This window comes from Syngnathus floridae, chromosome 18 (assembly GCF_059516105.1).
Source record: "Syngnathus floridae isolate MCC-2025c chromosome 18, RoL_Sflo_1.0, whole genome shotgun sequence".
Taxonomy (NCBI): Eukaryota; Metazoa; Chordata; class Actinopteri; order Syngnathiformes; family Syngnathidae; genus Syngnathus; species Syngnathus floridae.
Genome location: NC_142430.1, coordinates 8,099,588 through 8,125,868, shown reverse-complemented (window position 1 = coordinate 8,125,868; position 26,281 = coordinate 8,099,588). Strand labels below are relative to the sequence as shown.

Here is a 26,281-nt window from a genome sequence, read left to right as displayed (position 1 = left end):
CTGCTCCCTTGCTCTCTCTCTCTCTCCTTTCTCTCTCTCTCTCTCTCTCTCCACCTCCCATCCACTTGCTGCCTCCTGTCTCCGGTTGCCAAAGCAGACGGGGAACACAAGAGGAGGTGTCCTGTTACTCCGCCACGCAGCTCGCCAACCTCCGCTCGAAACGCAAAAGACGCAGACGGATTTCCACGCAAACCCAAAAACATTCTGTTCATCTCGTCAGGGGAAGCGCGCACCGCTCGTCTTCCCCCCCCCCCAGAGGAATCGCCACCCCACCCTCGGTCACGCAGGCGTCCGGATGAGTTGCGCGGATGTTATTTCTCGGATTGCCTCCAGGGTGGCGCGGGGCCCACGCGGAGCCGGCGTGCGGAAAAGTGGATGTTAACCCCATGGCTGCGACGAGGAGGATAACGCGGTGAGCGGCCGGCGGGAGACGTGTAACAGTAAAAAGTAACAGGAGCTGTCCGTGGTACTGAAACCAACCAGACGCGTGATGTGCAATTAACAACAAAAAAGTGAAGCGATTGGTGCTGCCGACGTATGACATGCAATTAAAACTAAAAGTGAAGTGGCCGGCGCTGTCCGTGGTGCTGAACCTGACGCCTGGTGTGCAATCACCACAAAAGGGGCGAGCGGTGGGTGCTGTCCGTGGTGCGGAAATGAACCGGACGTATGATGTGCAATTAACACCAAAAGTGAAGCGATGAGAGCTGTCCGCGGTTCTGAAACGAGCCAGCCGTCTGCAATTACCACAAACGTGATTTTGCATCACATTCACGTGCAGCAGACGGACACTAGGTGTGTTATTAATGATTAAAAAAATGGTTTGATTAATTCTCACTGCACGATCCCAGCAAGTTTCTATCCAGTTTTTCGGGCCCACCGTTTTATCTTTTATGTGTGCGTGCGTGTATGTTTTCAACAAGTAGGCAAGCGGGAGTAGGCGCTCCGTCTGAGCGCAAGCCGGTTACCTCACGGCAGCCGGTGTCTCGGATTAGGAAGGAAGGGAGAGTCATCCGATTAGCTAAATGAAGGCAAGCTGTCGCTGCCTCCTGCTCCCTCCGACAGAGGGAGAAAGTCAAAGGTTGCCCATGTATGTGTGTGGGCTATGCATTTTTGGGAGGGGGGGGGGGGGTGTCTACAGATAGGTAGGAAGGCTCAATGATAGATTAATTTATTTTTATAGCTAGGGTAGGAAGTCAATTGGAGGAACAGATTGATTGCTTAATTGATTAAATCCATAAAATGGGTTAGAGGTTTATTGATTAGTTGTTTGGGGGGGGGTCATATTTTGGATTTATGAGCTGGACAGTTGGACATATAGTTAGTTTGATTGATGGGGTTGTTATTACGGAATATGTACGGGACACAGTTTTGATTGATGGACGGATTAATAATGCTGTCAATTAGACGTATGATACATATGTGTCGTTCATATGACGAGCTGGCAGAACACTCTGGCAAGCTGATTGGCTGGGGACACAAGGGGGCGGGGCTAGAGAAAAGCCTCCACAAATATAAGCCCCAATATGTGTTTTTAGAGGCTGTGTTTGAATACGTGTGATACCATTAGCTTGTGTGTGTGTGTGTGTGTGTGTGTGTTTGTGTAGAGGGTCAATCAGAGTGAATGTGTTTGTCCAAGCTGGGACACGTCCACCTCTCGGCATGCCAAAGCCTGTTAGTCATGCCGGATGGCAGAAGCGGCAGGTTTGCGGTTTAAATAGCGGCCGCTGCTAAAGTGCTTAGAATGACAGTTTGTCCCGCAAGCCGTCATGGCGCCAAAGAAAAAAGTTTGACGGACAAAGAAAAGAAAGAAGCACGCTTCTTAACTGCATTCACAGTCATGCAAGCGTGAAGCCATCTTAATGTCGCAACCCTCATTATTTGCTTCCCTTGTTTATTATTCTCATTAAAAGCATTGTAGAACTAAAGGACATATGTCATAATTACCACAGCCAATGAGATCATTCCCATGGCAACAGGAGACTTCTCATCACACATGGACATTCTCAAAGTAACGTGGGGCTAATTAGCTACGTAGCCTTTCTAAAATGGGAAATATTTCATTTTTATCGTTGAAATTGAATCACTTGATGACGTCTGGGGTGCGCTGATTGCATAAAAGAACACCGTTGCAATGAACTACGATTGCCGCCGCCTTACTGGGGAGAAATCAATCTTGCCATTTGACACATGGATTCTTAACGAGGGGCTGCCATTAAAAGTGGCCAAAGGATTTAAAGCACTTTGCTGGCGTGGGCCGCGATTAGTCAATATTTAAAAGCATTTTTTCGAGGAGCTAGTTTGAGCGTCATGTCGTCTTTCCAATCGCCTCCATGTCAATGTGTCTCAGGACTCTTTCTCAAATGTTCTTTTCTGATGTGTTTTTTTTTTGTCTCAAGTACCTGACGAGCAACACCGTTCTTCCTTTTTTTTTTGCACCGAGTCCATTGGCCTTTATCTCACCCGGCTCGTTAATCAAACACTTTGTGCTACAAGTTGTTGGCTGTCGTGCGGCTGACACCAATCACACGCCGTGATGCTTTTACCCGATACTGTTTGCTTGTTTCCCTTTAAACTGTCAGATAAAAACAAAGCAGCGAGTATTTTTCGCATTAAAACACAACACGGCAACACCGTGTTTGTCCAAAATGTGAACCTTAAAGAGAAGCTACAGTTTGACAAATACAGCACAATTTACACACTGTGTTTCCTGTCATGTTGAAACGAGCCTCTTTTCAGGGGCTGCCCTTATCTCATTCAAGTGATATACTGCTGGACCAAAAGATGTAGAAATGCATACATCAGACAAATCTGACCTATAAAACCAAAAAAGTCCACTAGCTTAATGCTAACACACAAAGGAAAACACCATAGAAGAGTTAACTAAATTAGCTGCAACAGATGTTGGATGCAGCAACATATAGACAGACAATATTACAACATTATCATGCAGCTCTGCTTACCTTGTCCTAATATGGAGACATATCCTTCACTTCTATATATAATGTATTCGAATGACCTTCAAACTTTGAAATCTGGATCCTCTTTTCGCATGCTCGACGGAGTTTGACGGTTTCGCTGCGTGCGTGTTGTTTTTTCGACAGCTCGTGCGAAAGATTGGATTTACGTTCAACAAAAAAACAACCAAGTTAATTGTTCCTAACAAGATTATGCGCCCGCCGGCCAAAACACAGACGGCAATCTGCATATCTGGCAACCCGAGCCGGAGAAGAAGCACAGAGGCAAATCAGTCCAACTTATTTTCGTGTCTCATGACAATGTTTCCATTCTCTCCCACCGATTTCTAATTGTATATCCGCTGTGGACATTTTTGAACGTGATGAAGACGACGGATGCGTGAAAATGTTTTACGCTCACGAAAGGAAATACAAACGGGAAGCAATTAAGAAGTTGGCACTGTGTACCACAGACGTAAAAAAAAAAACTATAAAGTAGGTCAACAATTTTTGTTTGTGAAATAAGTTTACAAATGTTTGAAGATTAAAAGAAGCACAGTTTTAATCCATTGTGGTAAAAAGTTGCCAGCGAGGTTGCCCCACTTTAAATATCCTAAGTGGCTTTTTCCTCTGATTAGCGCCTCGCCCAAAACATGGACCCAAATAAGAAAGTTTTGTCGATATTCTCATAAACACGCTCAAAATGTGCCGTTATTTTATTTATCAAAAAACAAAAAAACAAAAAAAAAAAACTCAGCAATGATTTCCACTCAAGATAGCAAGTGTATTTCATTTTTTTACTTCATGGGATCAATGTTTATCTCCGCTGCAACGTATTAGTGAGTCAAGGCGAGACTACATGTCGAGCCATAGTGTGTTAGCGGTGTTAAGTCTTGCCCCCGGCTGTGTGTTTGTGTGTGTGTGGGGGGGGTGGGATTACGTTGCCAACTTCAAAGTGTCTACTGGTGTGTTGCCAGGTCAGCATGTTTACACCGGGGAATATGGTGTGTCACCCCCCCCCCCCCCCCCCCCGAGTGTACGGGTCTTATCAGTGGTCCCAGCGAGCGTTTAATCAGGGTCAACCGGCAGCTCTCGGCATCAGACGAATTCCAGCGCCTCTCTCGTGTCCAACCTTGGCCTCGAGAAGCTTCAGCCGCGGCGATATTACCGGGTGGGAAAATTGGACCGCCCGAGGCTCAGAATAGCTTTAACGTCTTTTATTTATTTACAAATGTTTTTTCTTAGCTCGGAAACTCAGGTCGCTCATATCTTAAGGTAGAGGCGATATTTTGGAAGACGACACGCTCATCTGCGACGGGACAATTTTTCACGCTATTCGGGGGATTTGTTGTATGGGCAGGTGGCACCTGCCGGGTTGATTGTTAAAGCGCAAAACTATAGCCTTGAGGAAAAAAAAAGGCCTTTCGTGAGATAAAGGCCTTGCTGTAGCGCTGTTTTACAAGATAAGAAGACAGATTTGTTTCTCTGCAGGGCAGTAAGAAGCGCACTTCTTCATTTCTTCTGCTTTCTCTCCTCAACTCTGCTTTTGCCCTCCCCGATATAAAAGCGCAATTTTTCGGCACTCGCCCGACAGCCAATTATTTTCACAACCTCATCAATTATTCCCGCTCTGCCCTGACGTGATGAATATTGGACAGAGTTGTCAGTCCTGACGCATAATTGCTCTTTGTCTGTGAACTTGACTCACAGTTTGTCCGAATCAGAATCATGCTATGTCGTCGTGTCCGTTTTTTGGATGATTCGGCTCCATTGTGACTCAAATTGGCGTACACAAACATGCTGTCGTCGTGTCCGTTTTTTGGATGACTCGTTTGATTCGTATCCATTGTGACTCAAATTGGCGTAGACAAACATGGATGATTCATTTGATTCATCTCCATTGTGAGTCAAACTGGCATAATTAGCCAACCTGGGTCCAAAAGGGATGCTGGGTTATTTATTCCCAGCGCATCGGATTTAACCCGGCACGATTTTGAGTTGCGAGTTGGGCTGAGATTGTCGCCGGCGTTGGCAGGTGAGCGATGCGTGCTAGCTTGCGCCGCCTGCTCTAGGGCAGTGTGTCAAGCTCGCACGGTGGGAATTAGTTCATCTGCCAATTAGTCGAGCAGGAGGACGGCTTAATGCAGTCACAGTTGAGAAAATACCGACTCACAAGTCGAGCGTTGAATTCTAATTGCTGGAGTATAAACATGATTAGGAGTCGTTAAAGCAAGCAGAGCCGTAGGGAACAAAAAGCCAAACATTTATGAATGGAGGAAAAAAAAAAAAAAATGGCTTTCTGTCCTAAAACCATCGCCAAGCGGGTCTGCTCGAATGACCTGACACGGCAACTCCTTTGAATCTTTCATTCTCGCCACGTCTCTAAATGATTTATTGACGGCGCAATTAAAAATATATTCTTGTTGACGGCGAAACAAATATTTAACGCTGCCGGCAATTTGACGCCTTGTTGCATAATTTCATAGTTGAGAAGATGCGTAATATGCGGCAATATCTCAGAGGCTTAGCTGCATTTTTTATTATTTTCTTTTAATCCTCATTTGGTTGATTACAGGCATTTTGGTTTTCTGACCATTTTTAACTGGCCTCACTTTGTTTTGCCTTTTTTGTATTCATTGTGCCTTAAAAGACTGATTACATTTGGGAAAGAAGGGTCCTCGGAGGCAGACGCGTGGAAATCCCACAAATTGCCCAAATGATTCGGCGCCACTCCAAGTGACGTAACGACAACAAGTGACACCGAGCCGTCATCTTGCCAATTTGTATCCCGGCCGTTGAAAATATTCCAATTAAATCTCAAGTGCGAGGTGACGGAATAGCAAAGAGTGAGCAGAGTTATTGAGGAGGGGAAAAAAAAACGACCAGAAATTAATTTTATTTTGATCCAACATAAATTTTAATTTGAAATATTTCGCTAGCTACTTTTATTATAAACGCTATATTAGCTTATGCTACGTTAACGATGACATGTTTGTCTCTCCTTCCTCACGTAGCCGGGCGCTCGGCAGAAGATGGTGCTGAAGATGGCGGCGATGTTCTTAATTGGACTACTGTCGCACGCCGGGTTCAAACGGACCGGCAAAACTGGAATAGGAGTCGTTTGTCTGCTACTCTCGCTACTGCTGCTGTCAACTTGCCTGGGCCAAGACACTGACGGTAAATATCAATATGTATCTATATATTTTTTTGCTCTTTAAGGCCAAGCAAAATGAACGCATTTTGAAAGAAACATCCAGATAAAAAGGTTCAGAGCAGAAAAGCTCAGCAGGGTTACCCGCGTGGCTTCCGGCTTCATTTGTCAGAACATTCATACCGAGTTTATCGTTTGGTCCTCGAGATTTATCTGCTTGGCATTTAGCCGACACGAGTGTGCTGATATTCAGCTAAGGCCACGCAGATGTGAGCATCAAGTGTGTGTGTGGGCAGGTTTTGAAAGTGTTTCAATTTCATCTCTCACCATCCATTAATTCCCAACGCCTAGCGTGGTAGCAGCGATCCACGTCCGTTTGGTCCCACTCGACGGAATTCTGATGATAACCTAAATTTGATTGATTCGATTCGAACTCGATTCGAACGAGCCCCGGCTACGATCGGCAGGTTGTGCTGGATTCGAGCCAGCTGGGAGTTTGCCTTAATGAGCCGCGGTCCCGAGATGTTTCCGGACTCTCGGTAATCTCGCACTTTTAATTAGGCCCCATCCCCGAGACGTATTCACTTTTTGGTTATGATACGACTACTGCTGCATTTTTAATGAGCCCGCTATGAGAAAATGTGTCCGCTTTGAGCTACTGGCTGGAATTTAGCCGTGAACCCATTTGCTTTCCCTCCCGGGAAATCGTCAAAATGCTATTTATTGCCTCGACTAGTTTGCATTGAAAAATCCTAACGACACGACGGGCGCTTCTCTGGTGGATTCTTGCACTCGACTCCCCCCCCCACCAAATTAGCAATTCATATGAAGTTTGGGATGTGTGGGCGGCGCCTCGGCGGCTGCTCTAATTGAACACGATCATCTGCGTATGGGAACAAGACGCAACAGGAGGCCCGACTTTAAAGTCTGCTCGCCTTTGGATGAAAACGCAAGCTGACGTGGAGCCAGAACGGTGCCGCCATCTGGCTAACGACCTGTTTTGCAGCGAGAGCGTAATTCGGACCGACGCTAACGTTGTAACTATCATCATCCATTAGGGTAAGCAATGATACGTTGCGGCGAACTTGCTAGCGGACCGTTCGTGAACATTTTGAGGTTTCTTCCACGGCGGAACCGAGGCAGACGGTCGGAGACCCGAGAGTTGACTCGCAGCTCAAAGACTCAACACTTGAAATGGGCTCGCGAGAAGCATCTGCGGTTTTGGAAGCGCTATTGTTTACCGCACGCATCAGTCGCTTGGCTCGCTGCTGTCGCCGGCTGTCAATTAGCGCAAGCGTGAAGCGGAGGCAGCGCTTGGATGCGCCTCACCTGCGTGCCAAGCCGTGCCGTGTTTGCCGGGAACAGACTTTCTTAAATCCTTGTCCCTGGTTCATCTCAAGGTTTTACGGAAATTAAAAGTTCTTATCGAACAAACACAAGCAAGGAATAGATGAATAAATAGATGACTTTGGTTCTGACTGGAGCGGATAGATGCTAACATATCCGGCTAATGGAGAAGCTGCCTCGACTTTCTTAAATGACTTTGCGTCTACGTTCAAGCCAACAAGCCGTCGTCTCCGGAGCGGCATCAATCTAAGCCAAGGTCACGGCGTCCGGCTCTTCTTTTAACTCTCCGTCCAGCTTCTTCTACACTCTTGTAATTCCTTCCCCGACATTTACTTCTCCATTCACACATCCCCCCCCCCTCCCTGATTTCACCTCCTCCACGCCTGAGTGGATGGACGGTTGGATAGCTGAAGAGATGATGGATGGATGGCGGGGAATCGAAGGGAATTGGACCCCGGGGAGCTGTGGTGAAAGGTGTACCTGCTGATGAAGGCTTAAAAAGGACATGACACCAGAGAACTTTTAGAGGGGGAAACTTACCAAAAAAAAAAAACATCTGTCTAGTTCTCTGTGAGTATTTATATTCAGGCGTTCAAAAGTCCGACTCACGCTCAAATGGTTTGGATCAAGTCGATGCTCGGCCGAGTCATCGTCCAGCATGTATATTTGATGGTAACGCGAGCGTGCCGGTGTAATGTTGTGCCGGCGTCTCCTGGAGACCACGGTCACCTCACCGAGAGGTTCTTCTACACGGACTGCGTTCAAATAGTAAATAAAGATATTGATGTTTTGCACTAAATTGGTGGAATAATGCTTGATTTCCTCGTGATGATCTACAGCTCGTTCCCTCCTGCGGAACGTTTCATCAGCCTGACAGCTACCTGGCATCAGATGGATTTATTCCATTTGCCTTGCACAGTCATTTCACTGATTATTTTTTGGGAAGGGGAGGGGGGGGGGTAGTCTTTCACAAGCAGGCTGGTCTTGTAAATTGTATTCATAGCAAAGTATTAGAAGCTCCGCCTATAGGTTAGAAGCGGCCATTTGGTTCAAATTACGGAACTCATTCTTCGTCGCTACTTTAATTAATCGTGTTCTTGCGCGGTAAAAGCTTCCGGAAAGTTTGAAGTTGCCTTCCAAACTCTTGACACTTTTGTTCAGTCGTGAAAGTGAAAGCAATTACCTGCAGATCGAACTTTTGACCTCCGCTAACTAAAGTCAGGCTTTGTTGCTTTGCCACTGCGGCGATCTCTGAACATTTCAAGATCTGAATCCATTTGAGATCTCGGAGCGGTCAAACTATGCTAATCCGAGCCGAGCTATTCCAAAGAATCGTCGAGGACGGGAATCGTGCCACCGCAATAAACCACCGCCGATAATCGACTCGGTGAGATTTGCACAGTTGGAGTAAAAATTGCGTCAATTCGACTGTCATGCAGAGATAACGCGAATTACATGATTCAATTTGGCGAGTCTCATTGTGTCGGAGCGTCACTTTAGATGACGGCCCCGACTGATACACTTTCATTTGACGGCGGAGTAGAGTGACGGCTAAAAGCTGGCAGATAGATGAGGAACACGTGCGGCGCTACAAAAAAGAAAAGACGCTGAAATTCCTCACGCGGAACAAGTGGATGAGGGGCATCGTCTTACGGTGAATAAAGAGGCGGGCGAGCGGGAGATGCGCATCTGTCACGCACACCCACTCGCAAGCAAATGGACTCCCCAAAGGCCAGCTGGTGCGCTAACTCGTAGCTCTTGTTGCGTTCGTGCAGACTGCTCGTGATGCGCAATTGCAAAAGCTTGGAAGGAGGCCAGACGGAAATTTCTCTTCCAGTAGTTGAGCTTCGAGAGTCGGACGAATGAACAAACCTCGTGTCAACAACGTTGCCTTTTAAAGCCATAAACCGAGGCAGCAGAATATATCGGATTCAAAAAAATGGATTCAATGAGTTACATTTTGGTGATACGGATGGAAACCATTAAAGTCACTTAGCTCTGTGATTTAGCTACGGATGAGGTCGACTGTGCTCACTCCCACTGCGGCGCAACCCTCCCTCTTCCAAATGGAAATGTGACCAAATTCAGAAAAACTAACCCATTTGTACATCCGAGAAAGAAATGACATTAGTTTAGCTTTATTCAAAAAACTAAATAAACAGCACTACCGTTTGAATGTTGCCGTCGGATGTGCCAAGAACGCGTCTCAAGGACAGATGGAGCGCCCCCCCCCCCGTTGAATACTTGAATGTCACATTGGCAATTCCGGACACCTGCTCGGGTGCAAATGATTTTACAGCACTGGTATTTTTTTATTTTTTTTAAAGCGCGGCTGCTGGTTATGAATTCAGGCGGAAAATGTCGTCGCATAATATATCATGCAGTACACATTAAAGTTGCGCCTTGGAGTGCACGTCTTTTCACAACCTCAAAGGCACTCGGGGCCTGAAGATTTATTTCTAATTTTCCTCCCTTTTTTTTCTTTTTTTTTTAACTTTCCTTCATTTTTTCCTTTCCTCCCTCCTGGTGTCTCTTCTGCTGCAGACTGGCAATATGAGGGTGAGAACCGTTTCCACTTTTCCTACTCTCCATCAATGTTGTGCTTGCGTGATCCCGCCACACAATCGGCTTAGAATTTAACAAACTGCATGATTGGAATGTTATTCAATGATATTTTGTCTCCCTTTCACAGAATGTAAACTTTCTCGATCGGGTCCTCCGGCCACCATCGTCGCCATCGACGAGGAGAGTCCAAATGGTGAGGCTGCTTGCTTGAAACCCGATTGAGGAAAAACTTTTTAGGATAATCCACGCAAAAAAAGACTTGAGCAACTGGCAAGGCGTGTAAAGCTGCGCCGGTTAATATTCATGAGGCCTCAGCCAGCCGTGCCACCGCCAGAGGCCGGTCCGTCTCTTCTCCAGAATTTTAGCGGCCAAGTCTTCCCGCTTGACGGGGCTAAATGTCGTAGTGGCTCGGCCGTCTAGAACTTCAACCATGAAGATGTTTGGTTTTACCGTGTGCAACGTGGTCGCTTAAACTAATGTAGTGGAAAAAAAATGATATCGCCGCATCAGCACAATGCTCATTTGCAACCTCTTTTATGATCTGGTTCTTCCTCTGGCGAGTCGCAGGTGTGACGGGGATTCTCTGCTTTTGCACGTGACTCGTTTGAATCGGCAAGAGCCACTTGATATTACACACAAGCCGCACGGAGCTAAATCAGCGCAAGGTGACGCTTTTATCAGCGCCTTTCTCCTCGCTCTTCCTTCTAAGCCGAGAAAGCGTCAGCCAGGACCGCCGGACCGCATCGGCTGAACCTCGATTTTTTGGGATTTCCTTCCGCACATAAAAAAAAAGCCAATTTCACGATATTGACCCCCTCCTTACCCCTTCTCGTATTCTCCGCAGCGGTGAATCACGTCAAAGCGTTTGACACGGTTGCCATGGCAGCGCAAAAGGCCGTGGCCCAATTTTGCCTCATCTATTACATTGTGCAAATGTCGCTCGTGGAAGGAAAAACTATTTTTTTGCTGACAATGAAAATGAGCTGAGAGATTATCATCGGATGACAGTTTGGATTCACTTTCAGGAACGTTGCTGGTGGAAAACATGCAAATCAACGGCGTGGCCGAGGGACCCCAGCGAACCATCTCCTTATCTCTGAGGGACAACCACAACCACTGGGTCATCCTGGACCCTTCCAAGCAAGCCCTTTACCTCAACAGCAGCGGACGAGTTCTCGACAGAGACGTGAGAAATCTTATCGGTCCACTTTCCGAGGACTAAAACCAAACTGAGCGTCTTGTGTTTTTCAGCCTCCGTGGTACATTCAGTCCATCGTGGTTCAGGTGCAGTGTACTAACGAGCTGGTCGGCACGGTGATACTCCACGAGGTCCGAATCGTGGTGCGCGATCGCAACGACAACGGGCCGCGCTTCCAGCAGCCCCGATACTACGTCGCCGTGAGCGAGGTAACGCCTCAGCTGTCCATCACGAGAAAGCGGGATGGAAAGGTTCAAATCTCCTGTCCTCCTCCTGTCACTGATTCATTATGATTCAGTGTAAGAATCATTATGTAGGACATCAGGGAGAGAAGCCAACTATAATTTCATATGTTTCTCATGCTGTTTGGAGATTCCCATTCTGGCACATATCTACAAAGCCCCTTGGCTGGTGGAAACAAAAAACAAACACAAAAATTGGAAAATCATTGTTGGCTACTATCTGGCTTTCATGTTCAGTGGCAAATGTTCAAATTGAAAAGACTTTTACAATGAAACTAAAGTCAAAAATCTCTTGAGGGTTCTCTTGCTGCGAGTTAGAAATTTGGAAAGTATGAAATGAGTTTGTATCCACCGCACAAATAAATACACCCAAACTTGTCCTCCAAATTGAACAGACATTGAACTGAGATTCGTTTGATTCAATTGGAATCCGAGATTCTGCCCCGAGCTCTATTTTAAAACAGCGTTAAAATCAAAGGTGTTTATAAAATCTGTCGCCAGCAACTTCCAGTAAACAGAGACAGACGTTCTAAAAATGTCAGCCATGATGATGATCAACGTTTTGCAGTTGACTCCAGTGGGCACCACCATCTTCTCCGGTTTTTCCGGCAACAACGGAGCGGTTGACATCGACGACGGACCAAACGGACAAATCGAGTACACCATCCAATACAACCCCAAAGACCCGGTGAGCTTTCGACCTCTTCATTCGTCAGCAAACAATCGTTTATCTTTTCATCAAGCTGAAAGTGACAGACATGGTGGCACCTTTGTTTGTTTGTTTCGAAAACTGACAATCACAAATTCTCCAAAGTAACCCGCGGGGTGCACAAAGCAACTTTTTTGTCAACTTTTCAAAGCCCCCCTTGATGATTCTGATTGGCGCTCTCCGTCTGTAACTTTGGCTCTCGTTTTATCTGTATTGATTTGCCGCGAGCGTTAAGGGCGGCCATTTTTAGCCCTCCAGCAAAGAAATATTCCACATTTTATTTTGAGTCTACTTATCCAAAAATAATCAAGCTGATAACTCAAAACGTTTTTGTGTGTGTCTCATCAGACAGCCAACAGAACCTTCGACATCCCGCTGACGTTGTTTGGCGCCGTGGTGCTTAGGGAACGCCTCAACTACGAGGAGCTAACGCGCTACTTGGTCATCATACAAGCTAATGTGAGTTGTTGCTCTGTTCGGATTCGGAGCCGTTGGATAAAGGTAACGCGGGGCCAATAAAAGCGCCTCCTGCTTGAGTGGGAATCAAGTTATGCAAATGAGCCTTATCACGGAAACATTATTTACACAGTCTGGGACTATTTATGCTCTCCGGAGCCTGCCTTGAGGGAACCATGAGCCCATCCTTAATTATCACTAATGTCTTTGTTAATGTTTTTGTTTTGCTACTTTTATTCCGCCGCTCTGTGAATCTTTTATTTGCAAAGATATTTATTTGAGGATTCATCCATTAAGGTTTCTGTGGAGACAAGCCGGCACCTTTAAAAGTCGTCAACGGAGCAAATCAACATTTTATGTCCTGAAGGGGTTTTATAGGGGTGATGACAGGGCCAGCGTATTGCGCAATCTCCTGTAAGATGTTTAATCATCTGGTAAAAAAGTTTGGGCTGCGTTTGTGCGTCAGGATCGAGCGCCCAACCCCAGCGAGCGGCGCAGCGCCACCACCACGCTGACGGTGGACGTTCTGGATGGCGACGACCTGGGGCCCATGTTCCTGCCGTGCTCGCTGGTCGGAAACACCCGCGACTGCAGCCCAATCACCTACAAGGCCAACGTGCTGGAGCTGACCGAGCCGGTAAATTTTCATCTGTAGCGTTTGTCTGTTGATCAGAGTCCGTGTTTGATTCACTTTGGAGTCACGATTCCCAAACGGCACCTTACGTTGGTGCCGTTTGGGAATCGTAACTCCATGATGAATCAAATGAAAATCCCAAGTTGAGCCAGTAAGCGCCTCAACGTTGACATTTTCATTTGGAGCATTGGGAGTCAGCGCTTGATTCACTTTGGAGTCACCATTCCCAAACGGCACCTTACGTCGCATTTCTGAGTCGTTTATATGACAAGACGGGAACTTTGTAAACATGAAAAAATGCACCTGTGGAGCAGTCGTGCTTTTACTGGACTGTCTTCATCCTGTTGTTTATCTTGTTGTCTTTGGCACAAACACCCAAATCCAGAAGACCCTGGGAAATATCGGTCAAAAGAGGGACGAGGCGGTGCCGCGAGACTAAATCAAGTTTACAGCGGGTCGTTTGGACAAGGACGGACTGCCTTTACGATAGCGAGGTGCTTTCCTCGGATGAGAGGAAAGCCACAAAACTTGCGCTGCTTGAATTATTTCATCTTTTAAACAACAAAAATCCTTTCATTGGTCTCTCCGGAAAACCAAACGTCTGGGATTATTATTACATCTCTCCAAATTGTTCCTAGTGATGAGTTTGGCCACGATATTAGGTTGGGGGAAAAAAAAGTTTCTTATTATTGCTGCTGGACCATTTAATTGCCGAGTGTGTGTGTATGTGTGTGTCTCTAGCTTCCGTGTATAGATATCGTATTTGTGTGTCTCTTTTTGTGTTGTTTGGACCACAAAGTGTTTACCACAAATTGATTTTCTTCTTCTCTAATAGCTTTTCTTTTTTTTTTGTATTTCAATGACAATCTTGTAAAAATTGATATTTTAGGTCATATGCTTTTTCATCAGGAGAAAAGACAGACTGCCAAAATATTCATTTTTTTTTAATGCAATAATGTTTTTGTGTCCCTGTAGAATAAGATGAACCCGCTCAATGTGACTCCGCCCATTCAGGCCGTGGACCAAGACAGGAATATCCAACCTCCGTCGGAGAGGCCGGGAATTCTCTACTCCATCCTCATTGGTGGGTTACAAAAAATACAAAATAAATCAATAAAACGTGACCTCAAGAATCAAGTACTACCTCCGCTAAGACAAACATTCCAGCAGCAAACGTCTGAACCACAACAAAAGTTTATTTTCCGTACTGCAAGTCTGGCTAAATGGACTGACATGCCTGACACGGACGTGATTGCATTTCCGACACTCCCCAAACCGAAACTAATCCCCGTCTGAGGCGGGATTACCGGAGTCACAAATATAACATCGGTGGGGGGAAAAAAAACAACAAAGTCCTCGTGGCTATGCCGCCATTTTGTTTTGGAGTGAATGAATTGATGCTGCCTTATTATTAGCAGTGAGCAGCAGACGCTTTCCCGTCAACATTTGGTGTCCCTCAATTCTGGATGGGTGAAACCGTTGACAACATTCTCAGAGGGCGGCAACCTTTTAATCCGAAGCCGGTCAAATAAATACAAGACGCCGCTGTCTGGACGGATGCGATTGCGCCGTTTTGGCCGCCGCTTGATTTCCCTGCAGAGCAATGCGGCTATTCAAAGTAGCGCATATGTCTTAAGAATGTGGCGAGCTCACCTGTGGAGAGCCGCATTAAGCCTCCCCCCCTCCCTCGCTCTAATGCTCTGCACCAAGTCTCCCACTATTATTGATTTCTAAACCAATTACTGATACTTTTTTCCACTTTGGTATAAACTGTATTTTTATTTTCCTCCTCTGCCAGGCAAACCCGAGTCCTACGCGGAATATTTCATCTTGAACAGAACCACGGCTGAGCTCTTGCTGCTCAAACCCGTCGACAGAGAAGTGCATCGCAAATTCGATCTGGTGGTGAAGGTGAGCGAGCGAATCCCAGCTCGCCGGCCTCCGGAGGTTTACGGAATCTATAAAACGGGTTGTACGATTTGGAAAATATTCAGGACGAGATCTCAACGCCCTAGAATAAAATCTGCTTGATGTAATTCCAATTGTGGGCGTAACACGAACTGCCAAAAATAACGTGAGGCTGAAAATAATAAGATAACATTGATCCACGACCGGGATTAAAAAACAAAGCGCTTTTGTGATGGCAGGCGGAGCAGGACAACGGCCACCCGCTGCCGGCTTTCGCCAGCCTCCAGATTGAGGTGCTGGATGAGAACAACCAGGCGCCGTACTTTTCGGAAAGCAGCTATCGAGGCTACGTGGCGGAAGGCGCGCCGGTGGGAACCACCGTGGCCGTGGACCCGGGCCTCTCGGACCCGTTAGCCGTCGTGGCTCTGGATAACGACGTGGAGGAGGTGAGCCTGTCATGAACGGAAAGGTCGAACCGCTTCTTGTGTGGGTGTTGACAAACAAATAACTAATGATATGAGTGCCTCAAGCAGGGAAGCTGATTAGAAAGTTTGCAATCAAGCAGCATTTGCTGAAAGCCTTTTACTTTTTGGAAGTCACGACCAATCAGACGCCTCGATACCGTCGAGTGCTGCAGTTTGATTTTATTGACTGAAAGCTGCTTTACCTTGAAAATGTTGCCATTCTTTGACATTTCCAGAAAGCCTTATGTATTCATCGCCACTACGGTTCTGCTTAAGCTCAAGATGCGGCTCTTTGTGCACATAATCTATTTATGAACGCTTTCGGCCCGTGATATATGTCGACTTGTTTTAAATATTGCTTAGCGGTGGCTTTCCTCCGGCGCTAAGGAGCAACAATGATGATAACGGCCATGGCTTTTATGCGCGTTGCCTTATTTATGAGTCAATATTGGTAGCGGCTACATGGATAAAATTGTCACACATACACACCTCTGGCGAGTCTTATCCGGAACGAGAGCTCTGGCGTGCACACGCGAGCACATTGATGAAGTCTTAGGAGAATTTTCACGTTAAGAATGTCTTATCATTTCTTTGCTCGCAGCTATTTCATGCGAGAAAGTACAATCGATTTTTTTTTCCCCCTCCTCGCCCGCCCGCCCACACATGCTCTTATTTCCATATTACAATGATTTTTAGTTTCATTAATAATCACATGGGCCATATAATAATACAGTGTAACCATTTCATAACAAGAATAAAGTACGCCCTTGATTACGCACGTCTCGGCACTATTTCATCAAGAATCCAATCTGCGCGACATCGTCCGTATCTGCTCGTTCATCACCACGTTTGAGTCGTTTTTAATTCTGGCCTAATCTACGTCTACCAGAGCAGAGATCCTCATCTGCAGCTATCATTGGACAGCTACTCTGACATATTTGCCGTGTCGACCGGAGGCATCACCAGATATCTGACCCTGGTGCAGCCGTTGGATCGAGAGGCACGAGATTCCTACACCTTCACGGTAAGTATCGGATTGTCGATGACGATACCAAGTAACCGATATCTGTTAATTGGTCGAACTCCTGCCTTGGAAAGTCACTGCTCAATCCACACGTGGTCCTGACATAATATTCTTCATGGAGCTGTTGTGTTTGCTTCTATAGCTGCAAGCATCGGACGGCGTCCAGCAGAGCCCTCCGGTCGCCGTGACGATAACCGTGCTGGACGCAAACGACAACACTCCGACGTTTGCTAACGTGTCCTACAGCGTCCACCTGTACACTGATATGATGCCCGGTGAAACTGTGCTGCAGGTACGTTGGGGCGTTTCGTTGAGTACGATTTGCTTGATGTAATCAATGTGGGGTTTTTTTTTGCAGCTGTCAGCAGTCGATGAGGACGACGGTCCCAACGGACAGGTCACCTATCGAATTCTAGCTGGGGATCAGGGGCAATTCCTTATTGGCAATAGGTAAATCTAGTATAGTAAAATCTTTTTACTATAAACGAAGATCGCTCTAAATATAAGTTATTAATAATCAGTATCTGGCCTTAATCTGAATTTTTTTGTTTCCTCCAGCACTGGCATCATCACTGTAGCGCCAAGCGTGGGGCTATCGGTGGGTCGAAGCTACGCCCTGACTGTGGAAGCCACGGACAATGGAGCAGAACCTCACAGAAGGTGAAAAGCGTTTTGTCCGTCTGCTTATCATTCCAGCGCACCTTTTTTGTTTCTCTCGCGTCACACTTTGTAGCTCAAGCTTCCTGCTTTTCCAGCGGAACCTATTTCCTTTTCACTGAGATGTCATGAATTATAGATGTGTGTTGGGAAATGGCGAGAAAAGAATTTGGGACTCCCGGATGAAAATGGCTAGCGTGTGAGTGTGAAGGAAGAGAAATGAAACGGAAGCGGAACCAGCGGTAATGAGAGGGACGCACACTACTTGTAAGGTGGCAGAGGAAATGCTTAGCGGGGGAAAAAAAAATGTGACCCATCATTATCACTTCAAAAACATCTGAGGAGCTGGTTAAAAAAAAAAAATTAAAGTGCAAATTTTCTGAATAATAATAATAATAATAATAATATAATATAAATATAATATAATATATTTTTTATCAATTTAGTTTGGCCCTCGGGGGACTCGCCACAGACTTTCATTCCTGAGTCTTGAGTTGTCGCCGTTGAGGATGGAAATTGATTGAAGTTCCCCCGGCGGGTCATCGATGTTGTCTGAATTCAAAGATACACCACCAGCCTACATACCGGCGAATCCTCGCTCACTCGAGTCGCAGCCGCAGAGAATTTTATTCCTCAGCTTTTTGATTTGTCGGCGAGTCGTACAAACCGCCGTCACGTCTCGCTAACGTTGTTTGAAGTGCCGATGACCTTCTTTTTCCTTGTTCTGACTGCGTCGTGGTCTCGTAGTGTATCATCTGATGCAGACGCACCGCCGCGGGGGGGGGGGAATCAAAACAAGAGCCACGAGCAAAATCAACCGCGCCGCTTGTTTGCCGACACTCAAAACGCATTGAGCGTACAACATTTGATTTTTTGTCGAGAGCGCCGAATGTATTTTTTATGAGGCCAGATGGCAGAGGTTGGATCCTGCCAATGATTTTTGTTAGTTCTCATCTGTGTGGTCCTCCCCCGCCTAATCAATAACGGCGGACCCTCCCCGTTTATCTGTGGAAACATAAGCCACGCGACAAATCGATATCCATCTCCAGTGAGCTGATTGGTTACGGGTCAAGCCCCCAAAATTAGTTGTGACCGCCCAACCCGATCCGGCGAGTCCCTGAGCCAAGCCGAAGAAACTCAAGAACTTTACCTGACATAAAGCACACAAGGTCATGATACTAGATTTATCTGAAGTTCTACGCGCCCACCTTTTGGCTTCCACTTTGGCCCACAGCCACGCTGGGAAATCGAGAAACTTGGCGGAGACCCCCTGCTGTAAATAGTCTGTCTCTATGGTAACAGTCATTGGAATGAAAACATCAGTGAGGAAGCCACCAAAGCGGAGTGCGAGAAGAGGTTAGGTTAGCGGTGACTAATTAGCGCTTCGTGAAGTGACCTTAGCTCAGAGCCTCAATTAAACTTTGGGATAGGACTGCCCGAGGGGGGGAAGCTAGGTGACATTGGAAGGAAATTCAAAGCCGTGGTTGACTTGAAGGATCTCGGTATGCCTCTGAAAGTTCTTTAGATGACAGTCAGTCTTTGTCTAAATATGGTGTCTTGGTAGTTTTCAAGGCACTTTGCTGTCAACGAAACACATGGGCTGATTAGCCTCATTAGTTGAACTAGGCCGATTATAAATGGACTTGAATCGATGCATACGTATTTATCTCCACGCTGAAGCCGCATTCCTAAAGGTCGTCCGCATAATGAAGAGCATTGTTTCCTTCACGGGGCTTTTACCCAAATGAAGCAAGACGGAAAGAAAAGCTTTCTTGACATCAAACCCGTGCTCAGCAAAAAAAAGCCAGGCTCAAAAGTTTCTGTCGTTGATTGATCGATTCAAACGATTTAAGTGCAATGAAAACCTTCTTCTTCTCTAGGTCGTCCATTACGACGGTCTACATTGAAGTTTTGCCGCCCAACAACCAGAGTCCTCCTCGCTTCCCCCGGCAGAGTTACAGCCTGGAGATTAGCGAGGCCATGCGGACGGGGGCCACGTTGCTCAACCTCCAGGTCGACATTTTTTGACAAGGTAAAATAGAGCTGATCAATTGACAATCGTGATTTTAGGCCGTCGATCGGGAGGGAGACGCCATCGTCTACAGGATCAACCGTGGGGATCATCATGGGCAGTTTTTACTGGAGCGCGAGTAAGTGTCAACACACCACAAAACTGAGATAAACTTTCGCAATCAAAGATTATGCGAGTAGTGTTTCTAATATTTTGGTTGGGCAACTTTCTCCGACTGCTGTACTTGCATGCATAGTCACACAACAGTGAAAATTACTAAGCACCACCGGAGAGACAATAATAGCTCCAAAAGATCCCGGAGACAAATATTACCACGTTCGGAGAATTGGGAACTTCAGACACGATTTATCAAAGGCGCCTTGCTCGATTTATTCATTTATACGTCATCAAAAATGCATTGGCACCACCAGGGAACCTCTATTTACATTTCTTCCGGGGACCCGGGGAATTATATTCAGAAAATGAAACGTGCAGATGCAAATATGAAGTGACACGTGGAGTAAAAAAATAAATAAAAATGATGGACCTAAATGGTGAACAGCAGCCAGGAAGCTAAGACGCTGGAATTAAGGATTTGATATCACAATGTAAGAATATGTATTCAGCAAAAAAGAAAAAAAAAATCCTGAAACAAGCACTTTAAGGAGCTTTCATCTCCACGTTGGAGGAATATCGGACGGGTTTTGTCAAAGTGCTCTCGCTGAGCTTTATTATTGCAGCGCTACTACAAAGATGTGCTGACTCGCACGTTCATGTAAACGACGTGACGCCCTGCAGCTCGCGTCCGTTTCATTCACTGCCAACCCAGTTAATAATATCTTTCACGTCTATAACCAAACCAATGCTTGACATGTTGACAATTAAAAAAAAATCTAAAATGTTCTATTTGAACTCCTATCCAGTTCTGGGTATTTGGTCTTGGACAAACCTCTGGACAGGGAGACTCTGGACGAGTACACTCTGGTGGTCACGGCCTCAGACGAGCGACCCGACGGGGTAAGAAGAAATCAACTCCAAGAGCCCCCGTTTTAACGTCGGGGAAAAATACGAGCGGCGGCGGAGAGAAAGTTGGATGTTAGCTTACGTAGCGTAGGCCATTAATCAGCACGGCTCGAAAACGCCTTGGCTTGCCTTCACGTAGATGTGCACATAAAACACACACTCACACACTTATTGGGTGTAGCATTGAATGGAGAGTGTCGGACTACAAGGTGGCTAATTGGCTATTTGGCCAGTGAATCCATCACGCTGCCACCGGTTGCGCAGGTTGCGAACGCCGACCCGTATAAATCATCTGGTACTGCAGTAGCATACGGACACGATGTCGTTCCTTAAAGGACTCTTTACTATAACGATATGAACTTATTTTCTAATTGCTGGTTCTTGATTTGTGTGGAGACGTCCACGGCGACGGTGAACGTGGTGGTGACGGACGTTAACGACAACGATCCGCTGTTCGATCCCTCGTTGCCGGTGAACCTCACCGTCGCGGAAAAGCTGGATCACGCATTTGTCGGACAGGTCAAGGTAGGAATGACCTCACACACACACACAGACACACATTTGGACCAGTTCCAGAATCGGTTTTAAGCTTTTTATGAGCGTGAGATTTGGAAACGATCGGTCCGCATACTAACCGAGAGGTACCATGCGACAATGATGAGCATAACCTTTTGACCTTTCATTTGATTGCAATCATTGCCAAATATTCCCCTGCTGAATTTTCCATCTTGGCAAATTCTCCAATACTAAACAGATGCTGATCATCCGCAGAGCGCCGCGATTGCGGGCCTGGATCCAAACCGCGGTCGCCACCTGGAGTTATTAAACATATTTTCCGGAAGAATGAATGGACCTGACCTTGGTGGAGAAAAATAGGGAGAGCAAATTGAGAAAAAAAATCACAGAAATGATTCAGAAATGATTGCATGGCAACGGGTAATTTTGCAGTGACGTGTTTGGTACCTTGGCGGACACTTACGCAATTTAATGACTACGTTAATCCTGCCGCAATTACTAAAACCATCAGTGCAAAAAATGGGGCGAATCGATACCAGCCTTATTTGAACGCATCGGTACTCGCCGAGGCTGCCGATACCAGCCGCCGAGATCACCAAGAGTGAGGACAAAATTGAAAACGGAGAATATCAACCGTGTTTTGATTAAGACAGCAATGATTTTCTCGTCAACAACTTTGAATCCGTTTTTGGCCTTTGAGCGCGTGACGATGTCATCACGCTCGCAGACGACGCCGTGAGCGAGCCAGGCGGCGTCGCGTCTCGGATCTTAAACGGCTTTAACGCCGCACCGCAGGCTATGGTTTTATCGATGGCGACGCTTCCACATAACAGATTGGACATCTGTCCCTTTAAAAATTCTTTACTGCGCGGCATAAGCGTCTGTATATCATTTTCTCGTCGCCGTTTCCCCGCTCGGCCTTGCAGTTTAGTACCGCCAGTCGCGAGACTGAATTATCGGTAGAAGTTTCAACTTGGACAAAGTTGCTTCGAGACTCTTATGAACATTTGTTGCGTTTGTTTGAAAGTCAGAAGAACAATCATGGCACAAGGTGAGCCCTCATTACACGGCATGAAAGGAAAGTCGCCTCGCAATTTGTCACCTGGTCGCGTTTGGCCGACACGGTTGCTGCGGCACTTATCGGCAGAGGAGAACGTATGCGTGAAGAAACCAAGTAAGACGGAAATTGAAACCGCCGTCTCATTAACTTTCCACGTTTGATGTTTGAACAACGGCCACTGGTAATGAAGTGCGTCAGTAGTAGGGGCGAAAAAAAAAGACACGTCCATATTTCTTTTGTCTGAGTCATACAAAGAGTTGAAGGAGAAAAATGGGGGTTGTCTGTCTTTTATATGAATCAATATGGAGGACGTTTTGAGCGTTGAATTCAATTTAAATCATGGTAAATGCTGAGTCTGGATCAGATCTGGATTTGTATGTTTACATTAGGCCACCGATCCAGATCTGGGGGCAAGCGGTCAGGTTCACTACCGACTGGTCAACCATCAAAAGCTTTTCTCCATCAACGCCACGGGAGCCATCAAGACCGTGCTGCCTTTGGACAGAGAGGTACCATCCATGTCCAATTCCATCACCCGCAATATAAAATACCTGCGAGTGACATTTCCAACTCTCCCATCTAAGGTAAAGGCTCACTACTTTCTCATCGTGGAGGCCTGGGACGGCGGCGTGGACCCGCGGCGGTCCAGACAAACGCTGTCGATCACGGTCTTGGACGTGGACGACAACAGCCCCGTATTCGGCCAACAAACGTACAACGTGGAGCTACCGGAGAACAGCCCCAAAGATACTTTGGTTCTTAAGCTGCATGTAAGTGGACAATTTCTAATAAAGTGATCTAGAGTTGTAGTTCCAGATCGGTCTTGGTCTCAGGACAGCCTTTCACAGCCTATGTCCCGGAATCAAAGGTCTCGATACTCTCTAGACTCGATAAGGTCTCACTTGTATTTCTCTGACCCGCTCAGGCGATCGACGCCGATCTGCGCTCCAACCTAACCTATCGCATCAGAACCGACGGTTCCAGCGAGGAGATTCTTCGGCTTTTTCGCCTTGACCCAATCACGGGAGAGTTATTTGTGCAGAAAGTTCTGGACTTTGAAGCCTTGAGCCCTTCCAGTTCTTCTTACACGTTCACCGTGGAGGCCTTGGACACCGAGGGGACCATGCCTCCGGGCTTGGCCTCCGTTACCGTCACCATCACGGTGCGTTTGTGCGCATGTTGATTGACACTTTATTTCTTCCAGCAGAACCCCATTCTTTCAAAAGTCGTAAAGCTGACTCGGCGCTAATGGTGTTCATTTCGCCGCAGGACGTGAATGACTTTGCTCCAGTCTTTAACCAGCCAATGTACCGCGGCATGGTCGCCCCCAACGCCGTCAAGGGGACCATCGTAACCACGGTGATGGCCAACGATTCCGACCCCGCGGTAAGCGTCTGAAAAACTACCTTAAAAACCATCTGCTGAGTCACATCACGTTTGATTTAAAGCCAGCTGATTAGAAGGAAATTACAGAATCATTTGCTCTTGAATCCTATCAAAAATCTCTTCTAATAAATATTAATGACCAAGGACGCGGCAGTATTGTGTAAGACCCAAGGCATTATTGCAAAAGAATGCAAATGGGGGTAGGAAGAAAATGATCATGAACAAAAAAAAAAAAAAATCATAGCGTCGATGTCAACACTGGCCGTTTGAAAGCGCAATTTCCCTTTTGAGTCACACGCTTGCTGTCAAGCTACACGACGAGCTCCATCGATTCAGGCTTCCCTCCGAGGAAAACAAAGAAAGAATATTTTGTCGGCGGCTAGACGCAATAAAGCGGCGCCCCCGTGCTCAGACGAACCCTTACCGCTGGCGGATACATATACAAGTAGGCGTTTATGTCATTTATATCCTCTATCTAGTTCTTCAATTTACTTTTCCGTTTGTGCTGAGTCGGCAGCGGGAGCTGGAGGACTTGCTCACTTGGTCGCTTGGCAATAAAGAATCAAGGTGGCTGTTAAAAAGCGTACGCTTAGGGAGACATTTTCAACCTTGCAATCTGATGACACTTGAATACTTGATTCGAATCGAGTTTTTTTACCGACGGATGACGCCTTGAGATACAAGCGACCTGATTTTTTCCCGGAAGGCTGCGATTCTTTTATTCGAGTAAATTTAGTCCCTCTAATACATGACGCTATTTTGTGTTTCCGTTCTACCCGGAGAATCTAATGGTGTGATTACATCCTGATTAATTCTTAGCATTTTCAATTTAGCCAACGAGGCTTAAAAAAAAAAAAACACTTGCTGCCGGTTTCTTTCTTAAGCGCCGTTTCTGGTCTCCGCAGGGAACGCCAGCTGGTCTGGTGCGCTATAAAGTGGATCACGAGGCTTATTCCTACTCGGCCAGTATATTCGAGGTGGAGGAACTCACCGGAAACGTTGTCACGAGAGTCAACCTCAATGAGGAACCCAACCTTAAATTCAGTGTGAGTAGACGTATCAAACAATTTTGAAGCTGTCAAGAATAATAAGCCAGAAAATCATTTCAATGGAAAAAATATTTTGTTCCCCCAGCTGGTTGTGGTAGCCTACGATGACGGCGAGCCGGTTAAAGAAAACACCACGCTGGTGGAGATCACCATCCTTCAGCCCTCCATCATTCCCATCTTTACTCAGGAGGAATACAGGTACGGACTCGTTGTTTACAAATTCCGTCATTTCAAACGTCATGAATATGGAACAGCTAAAATCATGTGCGGCTGCATCTTGTACAACCTACGTGTGTGATCCCTTCATTTCATTATTTATTTATTTCCTTTCTTAATCAATGCGTGTGACCGCTAACGCGTTTTGAATTAATTATCGACGGGATTATTGAACAGAGGCTTAACTTTGCACCATTGTGGTTTTAAAGGCTTACTAATGTAGCCTAATGAATTTTGATGCTTCCTCGCGGCAGTCGGAGAGCCACGGGCGAGGCCGAATAGGTAATATTGATTTGTAAACCGAACGGGAGAATCGCAACGGATGGGAGAGCGCTTGTGCGGCAGCAATGTGTCATCTCTTGTTTCTCCCGTGAAGAATTGCAAGCGCTCGGCGGCGGCGCTCTCCGGTTCGAGTCGATTGATGGATGTGCTATGCTAATGCTATGCTAACGTGGGAGCTCTTTTACTGATGCTCAAATGGAAACGATAAATTAATCCGCTACCGCCAACCCACAAATAACTACCCACCCCCTTCAAAAAGTTTGGATTTGCCAATGTGCCAAAGAACTACTTTTATCCAAAACAGGGCTCTGGGCTCTCATTCAAGGGGCTCTCTGCACCTGCACCCTCAGTATGCAGTCCACATCGCACGCACATGAATAGTTAACGGCGCCCACTGGCAATTAGCAGTGGGGGAGGATTAAGCGAACAGAAAGAAAATATTGCCCACCGAAAGATGATTTCAAACAACACCGAGCTTCCGTGTGTCAATTTTCGTGTTTCTTCGCGTGTGTGCAAAAGCAGGTTTGGCGCCCGTGCTGTCACAATGCCCCGCAGCTTGTTCCGAGCTTAATGAATCTAATTATCACGCGGTTTGCAAGCTTCGTGAACCCAATCACCTCCACAAAAAAATTCATAGCGTGAAGTGGCGGGATCACACGCGACAATCGGAGAATTGCGCCGATTCTGTTCAGGAATCGTGGAGCGGGGAGTTTTGTTCTCTCAGCCGAAAGGCCGGCTGTCGCTTGTACGTTGAGCGATGCATCTATTACTTGTGGCAAATTGATCCGCTGTTAATTCATTGCGACTGCACGGGCGCAATCCTTAATCTCGCTCTTGGAACTAATAGAATGCTTGCTGCAAACACACACACACGCGTAAGCGGGATCTAAAAGTAATCCCTTCTATCTGATTCAACTAATTAAGGAAGAATTGTTAAGTTGGATAACAATCTCGCTCTTTCATGACCCAGTGATCTCATTTAGATGTTGTTGTTTTTTTTTTCCTGCGACTGCTTTCAAACACAAACAAGAAAATAAGACTGCGGTTCTCGCCAAAGCTTAAAGAATCTTCTAGTGTTGAAGCTTGAAAGAGATCGTGGAGGAAAAAAAAAAAACGTGTCAGGCTCAAGTGGGCAAGGTAAAGAGAAATTGCCCACCGGGCAGACACTAAATGCCTGGCTGGCTTTGATTCTCACATTCTTGGGTACAGCCGCCCGGTCCCTGTTGAGCTTTGGAATTTCAATCGAAACGGAGCTTTTGTAAAGGCAGATGCGGTCCGAGGTCACGCGGGAGCGACATGAAACACAACAAATAGTCTTTTTTGGAATTTAAAGGCTACGAGGTAACACGTCGTTATCGAAACCCTGCTATCAAATCCAAAATGTCAGTACACAAGATTTTTCTGTTCTCCTGCTGTTTCAAGGGCC

The 26,281-nt window shown here is 46.3% G+C and overlaps 2 protein-coding genes across 4 annotated transcripts in view; one reads left to right on the top strand and one right to left on the bottom strand.

The window, feature by feature from the left end:
* Positions 1–26,281, bottom strand: part of LOC148382798 (glycylpeptide N-tetradecanoyltransferase 2-like) — a 69,915-nt gene that overhangs the window by 26,695 nt on the left and 16,939 nt on the right. The window lies entirely within an intron of this gene.
* pcdh15b (protocadherin-related 15b) overlaps positions 102–26,281 on the top strand; it is a 41,952-nt gene continuing 15,772 nt past the window's right edge. The window contains exons 1-26 of the mRNA XM_088360920.1: positions 102–412; positions 5,972–6,134; positions 10,000–10,014; positions 10,148–10,213; positions 11,046–11,206; positions 11,272–11,427; positions 12,029–12,148; positions 12,518–12,628; positions 13,092–13,262; positions 14,235–14,343; positions 15,058–15,170; positions 15,407–15,613; positions 16,521–16,655; positions 16,798–16,947; positions 17,014–17,105; positions 17,214–17,315; positions 19,193–19,325; positions 19,383–19,462; positions 20,247–20,340; positions 20,743–20,871; positions 22,312–22,431; positions 22,507–22,692; positions 22,848–23,084; positions 23,192–23,308; positions 24,214–24,354; positions 24,443–24,555. Coding sequence (XP_088217046.1) covers positions 5,990–6,134; positions 10,000–10,014; positions 10,148–10,213; positions 11,046–11,206; positions 11,272–11,427; positions 12,029–12,148; positions 12,518–12,628; positions 13,092–13,262; positions 14,235–14,343; positions 15,058–15,170; positions 15,407–15,613; positions 16,521–16,655; positions 16,798–16,947; positions 17,014–17,105; positions 17,214–17,315; positions 19,193–19,325; positions 19,383–19,462; positions 20,247–20,340; positions 20,743–20,871; positions 22,312–22,431; positions 22,507–22,692; positions 22,848–23,084; positions 23,192–23,308; positions 24,214–24,354; positions 24,443–24,555 — 3,203 coding nt within the window. The 5' untranslated portion in view covers positions 102–412; positions 5,972–5,989. The remainder of the gene's footprint in view (positions 413–5,971; positions 6,135–9,999; positions 10,015–10,147; positions 10,214–11,045; positions 11,207–11,271; positions 11,428–12,028; positions 12,149–12,517; positions 12,629–13,091; positions 13,263–14,234; positions 14,344–15,057; positions 15,171–15,406; positions 15,614–16,520; positions 16,656–16,797; positions 16,948–17,013; positions 17,106–17,213; positions 17,316–19,192; positions 19,326–19,382; positions 19,463–20,246; positions 20,341–20,742; positions 20,872–22,311; positions 22,432–22,506; positions 22,693–22,847; positions 23,085–23,191; positions 23,309–24,213; positions 24,355–24,442; positions 24,556–26,281) is intronic.